We start from the raw sequence: 15,901 nt of genomic DNA, 5'->3' as shown, positions 1-15,901 counted from the left end.
GTTTTACCTTCTACAGTTAGGTGTCCAGCCCACCTAGAATTAATATTTGTGTGTGGTGTATGGCACACATGAGCTGTCCAACCCACCTAGAATTAACGTTTGTGTGTGGTGTATGGCACACACGTGCACACACACACTATTATACACAAGTACAAGCCAAAGGAGGAAATCTGAATAAGATCAGTGGATTGTCTCAGTGTCAATGTCTTGGCTACAAGACTTTAGTAGTTTGTTTGTGTTTTAAAGAAAAAACACACTCAGTTGATTAATTTGCTGGGGAAAAACTTTTGTCCATTGACTTGCGTTTGGGTATTTGTCATCATCAGGTGATCACACAGGCTGAATCTCTTTTTACTCTGTGCTACCAATGTGTTCATCCTTAGGCCAGTTCTACACTGTGTCAACAACCGCAGCTTTGTGATAAGTCTTGGACCCCGGAAATATGAGTTACCCTACTATAGCCCCCTTTTCTAAGATTTTCATGGCTCTTCTAGGTGCAGGAGGAGCCTTTGCATTTTTTTTTCTTTTCTCTTTGTTTCAGAGTTGGAGGGAGGGAGGGAGAGATCTTCACTGGTTCACTCCCCAAATGGCTGCAATGGCCAGAGTTGGGTTGGTCCAAAGTCAGGAGCCAGGAGTTTCTTCTGGGTCTCCAACATAGGTGCAGGGGCCCAAGCACTTGGGCCATCTTCTGCTGCTTTTCCAGGGGCATTAGCAGGGAGCTGGATCAGAAGTAGAGCGGCCAGGACTTGAACTGGTGCCCACATGGGATGCTGGCATTGCAGGCGGCAGCTTTACCCACTACTTCACAGAGCCAGCTCATTTGTATTTCTAGATAAATTTTAAAGTCAGTTTGTGAATTTCCTGGCTGTTTTTAAAAAATTAAATATTTATTTATTTGAAAGTTAGGGCAGCAGGGGGGGAGGGGGAGCTTCCACTTGCTGGTTCCAAAATGGCCAGAACAACCAGTGCTGGGCCAGGTAAAACCTAAGAGTCCAGAATCCCATCCAGGTATTCCAATTGAGTGTCAGGGACCCAAGTATTTGGTGTATCATCTGCTACGTCCCAGGCTGCCCATTAACAGGAAGCTGCAATCGGAAGAACAGGAGGCAGGCCTTAAGCCAGGCAGTCCTATAATGGGATGTGGTACCCCAAGGAGCGCCTTACCCAACCCAACAGGCCAAATGCCTGACCCTGGTTTTAATGCCTTCCCACGTATGCTTGCTCTTACCAGGAAATCACCACACAGCAGCACTGCCTCCCCAACGCTCCACTCCAAGTCAAGGGCCTCCTTCTTGGCGTCGGCAGCCCCAGGGCACACAGCAGACTCCTGAGAGTCCAGCAGCTCAGAGCTGTGCAGAGCAAGTTTAGACTCCGAACCTGGAGCCCAGTCAGCTCTGTGCATTCCTCATCTGAGGCCCAAGCTTTGACCTGCCCTTCCATGGAGTCTGTAAAGTGTTCCATGGCTACACAGAAATGCATATGAAATTTCAGTCCTTAAAAAAAATGGCATCATCCTATGCTTGGTGAAAGAAAGAAAGAAAGAAAGAAAGAGAGAGAGAGAGAGAGAGAGAGAGAGAGAGGGAGAGAGGGAGGGAGGGAAAGAGAGAGAGAGAGGGAGGGAGGGTGGGAGGGAGGGAGGGAGGGAAAGAGAGAAAGAGAGAAAGAAAGACAAGATCAGGGGTTGGTGCTATGGTAAAGCCTCCACCTGCAGTGCCGGCATCCCATATGGGCGCTGGTTTGAGTCCCGGATGCTCCACTTCCAATCCAGCTCTCTACTAATGCACCTGGGAAAACAGTAGAACCAGTGGATGGAAGAACTGTCTAACTCTGCCTTTTAAATAAATAAGTAAATAATTTTTTAAAAAAATAAGAGTTATGTTTCCTTCCTTGTTTTTAAAAAAAGATTTATTTATCTATCTGAAAGCAGAGTTACAGAAAGGGGGAAGCGAAGGCAGAGAGGAGATCTTCCATCTGCTGGTTCACTCCGCAAATGGCCGCAACAGCTGGAGCTGGGCCAATCCAAAGCCAGCAGCCAGGAGCTTCTACTGGGTCTCTTATATGGGTATAGGGGCCCAAGGACTTGGGCCATCTTCCACTGTTTTCCCAGGCACATTAGCAGGGAGCTGGGTTGGAAGTGGAGCAGCAAGGACTCAAACTGTTGCCCATAAGGGATGCCAGCAATGCAACAACAAAGCATTGGACCCCTGCTAATGCACCTTGGTGATAGGTAGATGTTGGTTCAAGTGCTTGGGCCCCTGCCACCCTGTGGGAGAACTGGGTAGAGGTCTAGGCTCCCAGCTCCTGGCTTTGGCCTGGCTCAGTCCTGGCTGTTGTCGGCAGTCCTGGCTGTTGTCGGCATTTGGGGAGTGAAACAGCAGACAGAAGACCTCTCTCTCTGCCTCTCCTTCCCTCTTTGTGTAACTCTTTCAAATAAATAAGTAAATCTTTAAAAAAAATAATAATTAATGTAAGGTTGTACAACTTGATACACAAAAGCATTAAAACTGTGCGCTGCCCGGCCCCGTGGCTCTCTTGGCTAATCCTCCCACCTGCGGCGCCAGCACCCCGGGTTCTAGTCCCGGTTGGGGTGCCGGATTCTGTCCCGGTTGCTCCTCTTCCATTCAGCTCTCTGCTGTGGCCCGGGAGGGCAGTGGAGGATGGCCCAGGTCCTTGGGCCCTGCACCCGCATGGGAGACTAGGAGGAAGCACCTGGCTCCTGGCTTTGGATCGGCACAGTGCGCTGGCCACAGAGCACTGGCCATGGCGGCCATCTGGGGGGTGAACCAATGGAAAGGGAAGACCCTTCTCTCTGTCTCTCTATCTCTGTCTAACTCTGCCTGTCAAAAAACAAAAAACAAAAAACAAAACAAACAAACAAAAAAACTGTGCACTTAAAACAGATGAATTTTATGGTATCTAAATATGCATGAACAAAGTTGAGTATAGAAATTATAAGTAAATATCTGCCAAAATACCATATTTACTTTTTAAATTATTATTATAGAAACAAGAATAACAGAACGAGCTGTATCCTTTGTGGAAAGTGGCCTGGGCAATTTGGCATTCATGCGCCACCTGGTGGACAAACTGGAACTGCTGGGGCAGAGAGCAGCAGAGCAGAAGGGAGTCAAAGGGCTAGAGAAGGAGCGTCCAGGTGCCGTCCTTTTCCGGTGAGAAACCACATCTTGAACCATTACACTTACTGAGGTACGTCCTCTTACTATTGCAATTTTACCAATGCACAAACTGACCAGGGACGCTCATTCACTTGCTTAGGACTTGATAAAAGTTCATAAATGTTAGCGCCTAGATTTGGAGCTGAATCTGATCCCAGAAGCACAGTTGCTGTTTATCTTAATGTCAAAAGTGTAGGAGAGGGGCTGGCGTTGTAGCATCCTGGGTAAAGCTGCCATGTGTAGCGCCAACATCCTGGCTGCTCCACTGCCGATATAGCTCCCAGCTAATGTGCCTGGGAAAGCAGTGGAGGATGACCCAAGTGCATGGGCCCCTGCACCCACGTGGGAGACCCGAAAGAAACTCCTGGCTCCTGGCTTCAACCCTGGCCGTTGCACCACCTGGGGAGTGAACCAGCGGATGGGAGATCTCTCCCACTCTCTCTCTCCGTCTCCCTCTTTGTAACTCTGCCTTTCAAATAAATCAATTTTCATAAAAAAAAAAAAAAAAAAGAGCAGGAAATCAACCATGGAGACTGTGAAACATCGTGATCCTGTTCATCCCGTGAAGGATTAGGATTGCGCAGTGAATATGTGCTTCAAGAGACAAAAGAAAAACAAAGAGAAACTTGGAAGAGTCATTGGGTGCAGACACCCACAACCACCAAGTCACAGGGATCCCCGTTCTCTGTCCCCAAGCTGCTTAGGCACTTCGCGCCCAGGTGCCTCTCTGTTGTTTAGGGAGAGGATTCTAGGACCAGACGGAAAACAGAAACCACCCTTCAAGGAGCAGCGGCTGTATGCCAAACGCTGTCCCACCTTGCCATGGCTGAGCGCCTCCAGTCCTAACGTGGACAGGAAGGATGGACGGCTGGCTGTCATTTGCTACCTGAAATGACTCAAGCCTGCCAAGGGGTGTGGAAGCTGCTTCCGAGGGAGCAGGTAAGGACAGGCCCGGTGTTGGGCCACCGCCTCAAGTCCTAGGCTCCAAGGAGAAGGCGTGGGAGTGGGAAAAGAGAAAGGCCCATTTATGCTACTTAGATACCAAGCAGGACTTCAGGGTGGAGAGAAACATATCGCTAAGGATGGCGACTTAAGGAGCTAGAGGCTTCCGTTAGGAAGGTCCAGGGCATGTCGTGGCCTTGCCAAGCACAGGGTGCCTGGTGCCAAGGCTGTCGGCATTCCTCTGGGGCCATGCCAACAAAGGTAACCTAAGAGCACAGCCGGGTAACCACGACCCTGGCCAGGAGTCGCCCGGCTACCCCTCTGGCAGTGCTGTATTTTTCCATCCTGGGAACTTTCTGACAGTCAGTGTCGCGCCATTCCTTCCACTCGCCCCAGAGGTGACCCCTACGGTCTCCTCCCTCTTCTCCCCGTCCAGGCCCACCCTCAGCCCAGTCATACCTGAGCACACCATCTCCGAGTGATCCTGATGTTGGTATCCCTGAGGCTCCTGCCTGTCATTCTTGCTAGTTAGCGTGGTTTGGAGCGCATGGAGTTCTCCCTGGGGTATGGCTGGCAGATTTAGGAAATAGGAATACAGAACACCGAGTCAAATTTGACTTTCAAATCAATAATCAAAAATGTATGAGTAAGTCCCAAACACTGTGTTGTTTTTGCCTGACAACTTTACCCACAGGGGTATGTAAATACTTCCCGTCAACCTGGTACAGGGGTCAGCTAATTCTTTCTGTAAAGGGCAAGATAGGAAATATTTTAGGTTTCTTTTGCAGATACTCCACCCAGCTGTTGTAGCACACAAGCAGGCACAGATGACACCTGCACAAAACTAGTTCTGAACACCTTACTTACCGGGTGGACCTTCTGCCTAGCAGTCATGATGCCCATGTCTCATATGGAAGTGCCTGGGTTTGAGTCCTGCTCCAGCTTTGCTCCTCCTAAGTCCTAGTCTCTAGATCAGAATTTGCATTTCTTTTTTTTTTTTTTTTTTTTTGACAGGCAGAGTGGACAGTGAGAGAGAGAGACAGAGAGAAAGGTCTTCCTTTGCCGTTGGTTCACCCTCCAATGGCCGCCACGGCCTGCGCGCTGCGGCCGGCGCACCGCGCTGATCCGATGGCAGGAGCCAGGAGCCAGGTGCTTTTCCTGGTCTCCCATGGGGTGCAGGGCCCAAGCACCTGGGCCATCCTCCACTGCACTCCCTGGCCACAGCAGAGAGCTGGCCTGGAAGAGGGGCAACCGGGACAGAATCCGGCGCCCCGACCGGGACTAGAACCCGGTGTGCCGGCGCCGCTAGGTGGAGGATTAGCCTAGTGAGCCGCGGCGCCGGCCAGAATTTGCATTTCTAATACGTTGTCTGTAGACCTAGAAAATTCTTTTCTGTAGCCACAACCTCTTGATCTAGGTTAAAGCCTCCCGGCCACGGGAACAATTTTCCATGAGGAGAACAGATTGTATTTTCTTTGGGGAGACTCAGATTTTAGCCTTGAGATGAGAGTTGGTAGGGACAAAAAATAAAGTAGCTCCCCCATTCACTCATTTTTTAAGACTTATTTATTTACTTGAAAGGCAGAGGCAGAGAGACAGCGAGAGAGCAAGAGAGCGAGAGAGGAAAAGGTCTTCTATCCGCTGGTCACTCCCTAAATGACCGCGACGGCCCGAGTTGAGCCAATCCAAAGCCAGGAGCCAAGAGCTTCTTCTGGGTCTCTCACATGGGTTCAAGGGCCCAAGTGCTTGGGCTATCTTCTGCTGGTTTACCAGGTGCATTAGCAGGGAGCTGGATAAGAAGTGGAGCAGCCAGGACTCAAACTGGCGCTGAGATGGGATGCCAGTGCTGCAGGTGGTGGTTTTATCTGCTGCACCACAGTGCCGCCCCCGCCCCTCATTTGCTTATTTTAAATGATGCATTTTAAAGTAAGCCTTTGTATTGTGTTATAACCTTACAGAAGTTGGTAAGAGAGAAAGTTTCTCTATAGCTGTTTCCCTTAACATTATCTCCTTGCATCACCACGGTAACATTTGTCAAAGCAAAGAAACTAACACCTGAACGATGCCGTTAGGGAACCTGGATTTCATTCAGACTTCACCTGTTCCTCCGCTGGTGTCCTCTTCCTGTCGCAGGGTCCAAACCAAGCCCTCCCATTACATTTGATCGTGATGTCTGTGTTTTCTCTGGTCTGGGACAATGACTCGTTTCCTTGACCTTGGCAGTTTTGTAGATTGTCACTCAACTTGGGTTTGTTTGAGACTTCCCTTGTGATTATCCTTGGGTTATGGGTTCTGCAGAATAGCACAGAGGAGATGGCCCCTTCTCACGTGGGTTCTCACTGCCCAGGCTGACGCGCCTCACGTAGTCCAGGCAGTACTTACCGGGTAAGGTTTCTGTTTCCCTTTCTGTACTCAACACTTTGGACACTGGTCATCGATTCCAGCCCACATTCAAGGTTGTGGGGAGGAAGGTTAGGCTTATCCTTTGGAGAAGGGGGGGCAAGATCTACAAGCATTGTTTGGAAGCCCAGAGGAAGCTTTGTCTCTTCTCCTCATTTCTTTCTTTAATCATTTATTTCCATCTGCATGGACTAACGTTTCTTTATTTTATCCCTAAGGTTATATTATAACCTTATTTATTCTGTTGCTCTTCTAGTTTTGGCCACTGGGAGCTCTTTTAGCTTGAGCTCTGTGTCCCTTTGGCTGGTCTCCCATCCTTCCGAGCACTTTCTTACCTGCTAGCAACAAGGTGCTCCAGCCTCAGACCTGGTATACTCCATATTTCTGCTCTAGAGTTCACCATTTCGCTAAGTGGCTTTTTTCTTTTTTTTAACTGGAGCATGGTATTAGCAACCAAGGTCTGGGGGCCGGCACTGTGGATGGTTATGCAGCTGCTTGCAGTGCTGGCATCCCACATGAACATGGGTTTGAGTCCCAGCAGCTCCACTTCCCATCCAGCTCCCTGCTAATGCACCTGGGAAAGCAGCAGAAGTTGAAGCAAGTGCTTGGGCCCCTGCCGCCCTCAATGGTGACCTGCACGAAGCTCCTGGCTCCTGACTTCAGGCTGTCCATTATTTGGGAAGTGAACCAATGGAGGGAAGTTCTCTTTCTCTGACTCTCCACTTGTCACTCTGACTTTCAAATAAATATTTTTAAAAGATTTATTTTTATTATGTATTTGAAAGAGTTAGAGAGGGAGAGAAGAGAGAGGTCTTCCATCTGCTGGTTCACTTCCCAGATGGCCATAACAGCTGGAGCTGTGCCAATCTGAAGCCAGAAGCCAGGAGCTTTCTCCGGGTCTCCCACGTAGGTGCAGGGGTCCAAGGACTTGGGCCATCTTCTACTGCTTCCCCAGGCCATAGCAGAGAGCTGGATTGCAAGAGGAGCAGCCGGGACTATAACTGGCACCCATATGGGATGCCGGCGCCTCAGGCGAGGGCGTTACCCTGCTGTGCCACAGCACAGGCCCCAGTAAATAAATCTTAAAAAAAAAAAAAAGCCAAAGCCAAGGTCTGGTTGTGGTGCAGTGGGCTGAGCCACCACCTGCAGTGCCAGCATCCCACATGAGCTCCTGTTTGAGTCTTGGTGCTCCACTTCTGATCCAGTACTCTGCTAACTCACCTGGGAAAAGCAAAAGATGGTCCAAGTACCTGGGCCCCTGCCATCCATTTGGGAGACCCGGATGAAGCTCCCTGCTTTGGCTCTGCTGTTGTCGGCTTCAGGGGAGTGAACCAGCGGATGGAAGATCTCTCTGTCACTGTGCCTTTCAAATAAATAAATAAATCTGTTTCTATTCTAAGGAAAAGAAAATGGAGATTACAGTAGTTTGTATTCCATCAGTTTGTCAGAATGAAGAGACGATGCATGTAAAAGAGATTAGCAGAGTTTGGACATAGTAGGTGGTTAGTAAATGCCCAGTATTAGTAGTTACTATTATCATTACAGGTTTTCTCTAGATATGTGTATATTTAAAATTTTAATAGAGGGGCCAGCGCCGTGGCTCACTTGGTTAATCCTCCACCTGCAGCGCCAGCATCCCATATGGACACCGGGTTCTAGTCCCGGTTGCTCCTCTTCCAGTCCAGCTCTCTGCTGTGGCCTGAGAGTGCCGTGGAGGATGGCCCAAGTGCTTGGTCCCTGCACCCACATGCAAGACCAGGGAGAGGCACCTGGCTCCTGGCTTCGGATCGGCGCAGCTCCGGCAGTGGCGGCCATTTGGTGAGTGAACCAATAGGAGGACCTTTCTCTCTCTGTCTATAACTCTGTCAAATAAAAAAAAAATCAATAGCAATTGCTAACTTGCCCTTCTGCTGGGTTGTAAAGGGTTGAATCTAGAACCCTTAATTACTACTTCTCAAAGATTGAATAAGAATCTCTGTGGATAAAGCTGCAGGAAACTCATGTTTATTAAGTTTCCCGGGGTGGGGTGGGGTCTAAGAGTCTAATGTCCACTTGGAGAATCGCTTTCTTGGACATCAGGGCCCAGGAAGGGAAGAGGGGACACAGCAGAAGGGTCATCCCAGGGGACACTGGGGTTGGTCTGACACAATGCTCTGATTGTACTCGCAGAGACCTGGGCTAGCATCAGCCAACAGCGCCGTCCGAGGCGTGACACCTGCCGGGCCCCCTCTCACTTCCTGCGACTCTCCGACAACTGTCACTTTCTCAGGCTTTCTCTCACCACACTATTTCACTGTAGCTTTTCTCACCCTGTAACACACTGCGCCGAGTTATCCGTCCGTTCCTGCACAGCTCAAGCTCCAGGAAGGTTTGATCTCATTTCTCGGTGCGTCCTCCCTACCTGCCTGCAACAGTGCGCGCAGAAACCAGCCTTGGATGAACTCATTCACCCGTCAGAGGGTAGCTGACTGCACTATCTGCCCTCAGGCCCGTTATAAACATTGACAGAACCCACGGAGAGACCTGCGGCAGTGTCCAGGCACACACTGAATTATATTCACGTTGGGGGCTTCCCGGTCGGCCCGGCAGAGAGGTGGAAGGTTCTCGAACTTTCCAGCAGATTCTGCGGATCCCTCCTTCCCTGCCCCCCCCCCCCCCAGGAGTTCCCTGTTCCTCAACAGTTAAGCAAAGCCACGTTTGACTGGTTCTTCAGGACTGAGAATAAACAGGCCAAGCAGGGGCGGCGGAGCCCTACTTCTAACCGGGAGCTTCCTCCTTTCCGCTCCTCACGCCCCCGGAGGTGACCGGGAAGGGAACGCATTAGCCACAACCATCTCCGCTCGCCGCCTTCCCGCACCAGCAAAAAGACGGGAACCGCAGCCAAGCAAGCGGCGACCGACGGAGGGGTGGGGCCAGCTTCCCCTTCCGCGCAGGCGCATTCAGTCGCAACACCACGACTATCGCGATAGACGCGCGAGATCGACGCTGGCCCTTTAACTGCCCCTTCCCGGGGGCCTGCCCCGCGCGTGCGCACTGCGGTTCTGCGCTTGTCATCATGGCGACGCGGGGCCATGTGCAGGACCCTAACGACAGGCGCCTCCGGCCCATTTACGGTGAGTGCCTGGGGCCAGCCTGGTCGCCGGCCCGACGCTCCAAGGGCTTCTGAGGCCGGGGCGAAGGCCCAGGAGGGGTGCTGGAAGCCTGCGCGCGGGGCGGGCGGGCACCAGGGGCGGGCCGCGCGGGCCTCTAGGCCGCAGCCGCGGGCCTCGCGTAGGCGCCGGGCCGGACTTCCTGAGCCGTGAGATGGTAGCGGCGCGGCGGGGGCTACTGCTGGGCCACGGAGCCGGCCTGAGAGGCAGGCCCGGTAGGGCGCGGAATCTTGGCGCTGCCGGTCGGCCGCGTTGTGATGGCCGCTCCCAGAGAGAGACTGTAGAGATCTCGCAGGTGGAAGCCGACCCTGGCGCTGCGGGGGAGCCTAACCGTTCAAGACTTCTGTTATTTGTGGGGAACGGGTCTGGTCAGGGCTGCCTGACTGGAGGGGCTCGGATGCACACGGAGCAGCCGCGACCCAGAGACGGGAAGGGGCTGGCGCAAGGTCACCCAGACGGAGGCAGGAGCAGGCCGCAGGATTCCAGGCTCCCCATCCAGGGCTGGTTCGTGGGGAAGCAGCTGCCCGGGGCTCACGTGGGAGGCTGGGGTGGGGGGAGGGGGTCACGAACCCAAAATAGCGGCGGGGAGACGGCGGTGAGCCCTGCCGGAGGGGCGGCCCGCTGCTGGGAGACGAGCTGAGCCAACCCCCTGCACCCGGCGCCTGTCTTCAACCCGCCGCCTGTCATTCTGCTACCCTGGCCGTGGAGAATTGCAGAGTTGACTACGGGAGAAATGCACTTTTTTTTTTTTTCAGTAGCCGAAACTGGACAATGAAAAATGGCCCCTATTGCATTTCCCTTTCTTTCTAGTTGGTTGTGTGGTCTCGGTGAACGGTGAGAAGGCGTCTAGGTCAGTGGTTTTTGCAAAAAGTAGACTTTGTGTCTGTAGTAGTGTGGATGTTCCTAAAGGGAGGCTTCTCCACAGGACTGAGGTGTGCGTGTGCGCGGTGGAATAGGTGGGTAGTTTTATGGTCAGGCTTTTTATTTCATCATTTTTTATTTGATAATTTGCATGATACTCTGACTTCTCGTCTGGTTCTGTGTGCAGCAGTCCTGTGAAACCAGTACTAACAGTCACTGCTGGAGTGTGTAGAGCCCTCCTGCCAGTCTGTCCTAACCTTTTATAGAGGTACCTCACTCACTCTTCCCACGTGTACCGCGCATCTGGTGAGAAGCTTACTGTTGCTGCTTGTGTTTGCAGCATTTCTCTCTCTCACACACACACACTGCCCCCCCCCCCCCATTTTGCTGATGAGGAAACTGGGACTTTTTTGATGTTACGTAATTTGTCCAAGGCCACTCAGCGTGCATTTCTTGGAGCTCGGACTTGAAGTCCTGCGTGGGTCCCAGGCTCGCCCTCTTAGCCGCTGGAGCTGCAGGTCCTGGTTGGCCTAGGCTCTCACAGGTGGTGCTGGCAGAGTGGGACCCAGATTTCCATTCCCCAGGGCTGACGCTCGCACGCTCTTGCCCTCCAGCGGGTGTTTGCAGAGGGCAGAGCTGAGACCTGCAGGATGATGGTGGAAGGTGAGAGCTGAATGCGGTGCGTGAGACTTGCCCCTTCGTGTGGCAGCTGCCTGCAGGCTCTTTCCTGCCCTCCCCTCTGTCCTTTCTTTCTTTTTTCCTTTTTTTTTTAACTAAAAAGGCTGAATACTATTAAGAATAATTAGATTTTTTTTAAATTGTTCTCAAGGACCAAAGAGAATGCCTTTGGTTCCCACAGTCATTTAGAATTAATAGCATTTTGAACTGTGCCATAAGAAACACATGTCCATTTCACATTGCCGAACATCAGGATAAGTTAACCAGAAGTGACCCGTCATATTCTGGAAAGTGAACTCAGAATTATGCAGCTTTTGTTAGGGCTACATGGGAAGAGGATTAGAAGAGGCTTTCTTCAGGAATTCTAAGGTGATTAATGTAAACCGGCAGGAACAGGAAAAGTCAGGGTACAACACTCTTTTACCACAGCACTTTTGACTCTAAAGCTTCCGAATTTTGTTGTTTAAAATACATTACTGCTACGAAACAATTATTGTTCCTTGAATTCAGACATTCACTAAGCTGACAAGCGTGCCTCACCAGCCAGAAGTTCAACTGCCAGCATTGAGTACTTACTTGTGGGATAGCTGTCCTTCTAAGTAGGTGGGATTATTGTGGTCCTGGTAGGAAACTGAAGCCTGGAGGGATTACTTTCTCAGGATCATAGCTAAGCTAGGAGGCAGACACCGACATTCCCATTGGAGAACCCAGCCTGCACCAAGTTCAGACTTAGCACTGATATCCTTTTTAAATTTTTTTTTTTTTTTAAGATTTATTTACTTGAAAGTGTTATGGAAAGAAGTAGAGAGAGAGAGAGGTCTTCCATCCGCTGGTTCACTCCCCAGATGGTCGCAACGGCTGGAGCTGTGCCGATCCGAAGCCAGGAGCTTCTTCCCGTTCTCCCACGTGGATGCAGGGGCTCAAGGACTTGGGCCATCTTCCACTGCTTTCCCAGGCCATAGCAGAGAGCTGAATCGGAAATGGAGCAGCCGGGACTAGAACAGACACCGATTTGGGATGCTGGTGCTTCAGGCCAGGGCTTTAACCTCTGTGCCACAGCACCGGCCCCCTAAAATGTTTTTTAAATGTATTTATTTTATATATTATGAAATGCAGAGAGACCTACACCAAGAAGCAAAGAGAGAGGGATCTTCCATCCACTGGTTCACTCTCCAAGTGGCTGCAACAGACAAGGCTGGGCAAGACCTAAGCCAGGAACTCCATTCAGGCCTCCATCTTCCACTGCTTTCCTGGGCACATTAGCAGGGAGCTGGATTGGAAGTGAAGTAGCAGGGCCTGGAGCAGCCCCCATAGGGGATGCAGGCATTGCAGGTGACACATTAATCTGTACCACAAAGCTGGCCCCATTAACATCGACTTAATGCAGCATTATTGGTGCTGCCAATGTTTTAGGATTTTTGGAAAACCTCACTTGGGACTTCACCTGCTGCTACAAAGTGTCTGAGGGTAGACATGGACAGGGCTCTGTGGTGACTCACTGTCAAATTGAGATGGGTTGAAATTCTGCTTGCGACTTATCGGACTGAAATAGCTTTTCTGTGCATATATGTGACTAGCTGAAACGTTTTCAGAGTCCATCTCACGTTATTCATCATAAATTTATATTTGTGAGTATTGTTTTTATTTTTTGAAACCATTACTTTACTAGGACTACTACTTTATTATTTATTCCTTTTGCTATGTGGTTCTCAGTGGGTTTTGTATTTCATTGTGACTTGATGAGCCTTGTTACTTTCTACTATCATTATTAACTTTAAAATGTTTTTTAGTGGTTATGGGATAAGGAAGTAGAGGGATGCAAAGAGATACTATTTGATTCTGTTTCATTAAACAGTCTCTCCTCCCCACAAATTTAAATAATTGGAAGTGGAAGTGATGGTCAGGTGTGACATTTAATAAATTTATATAGGTATAGAATATAGGGATCACTAGGACAGCAAATTGCAAAATGGGCATAGAGAAGTTTCAAAGTAGAAAAAAAAAATGTTCCCAAAGTCTAGAATACAGACATGCACAGTGCATAAGATCCCTTTTCTGATCTGTCTTACTGACTTGTAGTCTTGCTCTAGCCTGGATCCCATCTGTGTCTCCCCAGTGACCGTCACTTTGGAGAGTTAGGACATTAATTTCTGTTAGGTGCCTGGCCAGATGCCAGCCCAGGTAATTATTCTGCTATAGTTCATTAGTAAAAACGTCAGGTCCTCAATCATAGAAGGTCGTAGCCTCTGGTTGGGCATTTTTAGCTCTGTAAGTCTTGTTCTGTTTTTCGCTCCAGGAGTGAGAGGGTATCTTGGTGAGTGAGGACTATCTGTCTCTTCTGTGGAAAAGTTATTTTGCACGACGTCTTTTCTTCTGTTCTGAAAATACATATGACCATTTCAAAGGCCCAGACTTAGACTTCTTTTTAAAGATTATTTTTGTGGTTCAGTGGTTTAAGCTACTGCTTGCAGCACCATTATCTCAGAGTCCCAATTCAAGTTCCAGCTGCTTTACTTCCAATCCTGCGCCCTGCTGATTGCACCTGGGAAAGTGGCAGACGCTGGCCCAATACTTGGGCCCTACCATTGATGTGGGAGATCCGTATGGAATTCTGGGATCCTCACTTTAGCCTGGCTCATCTGGTCATTGTGACCAGCTGAAGGAACCGTAGCGACTGATGGAAGATCTCTTTCTTTCCCTGCTCACCCCCTTTCTGTCACTCTGCTTTTCAAATAAATAAAGCTTTTAAAAAATTTTAAGTATTTGAAAAATCTAATAGCTAATAGCCATCACTAGTCATTGATTCTTTGAACTCTTGGCTTAAAAGAAGGAGAATTTTTCTCACAGTTCTTGATTCTAGAAGTTTGAAGACTCTGGATGAATCCACACTTGCGTTTTCTTTTCTTTCTTTCTTTTTTTTTCAAAGATTTATTTCATTTATTTGAAAGACCGAGTTACAGAAAGAGGTAGAGAAAGAGAGAGACGTCTTCCATCTGCTGGTTCACTCCTCAGATGGCTGCAACGGCCGGAGCTGCACCGATCCGGAGCCAGGAGCCAGGAGCTTCTTCCGGATCTTCATACGGGTGCAGGGGCCCAAGGACTTGAGCCATCTTCTACTGCTTTTCCAGGCCACAGCAGAGAGCTGGATCGGAAGAGGAGCAGCCGGGACTAGAACCAGCTCCCATATGGGCTGCCAGCACTTCAGGCCAGGGCTTTAGCCTGCTGCCCTTTTCTTAGTGTCTGTTGATTCCTGGCAGTCCTTGTTCCTTGGCTAATTGCTGTATGATTCTTTGCTTCTGTCATCCCTTGGACTTAGAAACTGTGTCCTTGTTACCCTCTGATACTTTGAAATTTTAGAAAAGAGCATCATTGTCATTATGAGTGTTATCTGGTTCTGTCTATAAGGACACCTTGGAAACATTTCATTTGGAATGATACTTACAGGAGCTTTGCAAAACATTACTTTAACCATTGTATCTTATTGTTTCTTGTGCTTGATTTGTGGTGGCTGATTCTGGCTAACTCCTGTTTCTCTCTCTCTCTCTCTCTCTCTCTCTTTTTTTTTTTTTTTTTTAATTTGACAGATAGAGTTAGGCAGTGAGAGAGACAGAGAGAAAGGTCTTCCTTCCGTTGGTTCACCCCCACAAATGACCGCTACGGCCAGAGCTATGCCGATCCAAAGCCAGGAGCCAGGAGCTTCCTCCTGGTCTCCCATGCAGGTGCGGGGGCCCAAGCACTTGGGCCATCCTCTACTGCCTTCCCGGGCCACAGGAGAGAGCTGGACTGGAAGAGGAGCAACCGGGACTAGAACCCGGTGTCCATATGGGATGCTGGCGCCGCAGGTGGAGGATTAACCAAGTGACCCATGGCGCCGGCCCCGTTTCTGGCTAACTCCTGTTTCTAAGAAACAACAGCAGTCTTCATAGCCAAACCATAATTACCTTAAGTAAGTTTGGAAAAGATTTACTTAAAGGACAGACTTTAAAATTTTGTTTTTATTGGTCTGTTTTCTCCATGGGCTAAATAATTTATATTATAGAGTCAGTAATGTAAAATGAAAATATACTTTTCCCAAAAGACTTTGCAACCAATTAATCAGCAGTCACCCAGGCGTTCAGGAAAGGAGAGTTTGACATCAGGCTGAATATAGTGAAGTGTCTTAGAACTCTTGTGGGTGCAGGGAACAGAAACTCATTGATACCAACTCAAGGAAAGTTGGGTTGCGGTAAACCCTTGGGGGGCTGAGGGTGGGAATGTAGCCCAGGTCCTCATGGAACTTGAAAGATGCCAGATTTTGAAACCTTTTTTCTGATTTTTTTAAAAAAATTTGTTTATTTTTTACTTGAGAGTTAGAGTTACACAGATGAGAGGGAGGGAGGGAGAGGGAGAGAGAGAGAGAGTCTTCCATCCGATGGTTTACTCCCCAATTGGCCACAAGTGCTGGAACTGTGCCGATCTGAAGCCAGGAGCTTCCTCCGGGTCTCCCATGAGGGTGCAGGGGCCCAAGAACTTGGGCCATCTTCTGCTATCCTAGGCCATAGCAGAGAGCTGGATCAGAAGTGGAGCAGTTGGGACTAGAACTGGTGCCCATATGGGATGCTGATGCTTCAGGCCAGGGTGTTAACCTGCTGCGCCACAGCGTCAGCCCCCTTTTTTCTGATTTGCTAGTCTTTGTTTTTCTCTTTCTGTGTGTTC

The 15,901-nt window shown here is 49.5% G+C and overlaps 1 protein-coding gene across 3 annotated transcripts in view; it reads left to right on the top strand.

The window, feature by feature from the left end:
* Positions 1-9,136: 9,136 nt before the first annotated feature.
* The window catches only part of NAA25 (N-alpha-acetyltransferase 25, NatB auxiliary subunit), an 87,430-nt gene continuing 80,665 nt past the window's right edge, over positions 9,137-15,901 (top strand). For all 3 annotated transcript variants that reach the window (XR_016227110.1, XM_051826818.3, XM_002719754.6), the window contains exon 1: positions 9,137-9,631. Coding sequence is in view for 2 of the 3 variants with exons in the window: in XM_051826818.3 (XP_051682778.1) it covers positions 9,574-9,631 (58 nt within the window). In the remaining variant the exon portion in view is untranslated. The remainder of the gene's footprint in view (positions 9,632-15,901) is intronic.

This window comes from Oryctolagus cuniculus, chromosome 21 (assembly GCF_051225735.1).
Source record: "Oryctolagus cuniculus isolate XC-2025 breed Fujian yellow rabbit chromosome 21, ASM5122573v1, whole genome shotgun sequence".
In the NCBI taxonomy this organism is placed as follows: domain Eukaryota; kingdom Metazoa; phylum Chordata; class Mammalia; order Lagomorpha; family Leporidae; genus Oryctolagus; species Oryctolagus cuniculus.
Note: the sequence above shows the minus strand (reverse complement) of the source record. Positions and strands in the feature narration are given on the sequence as shown.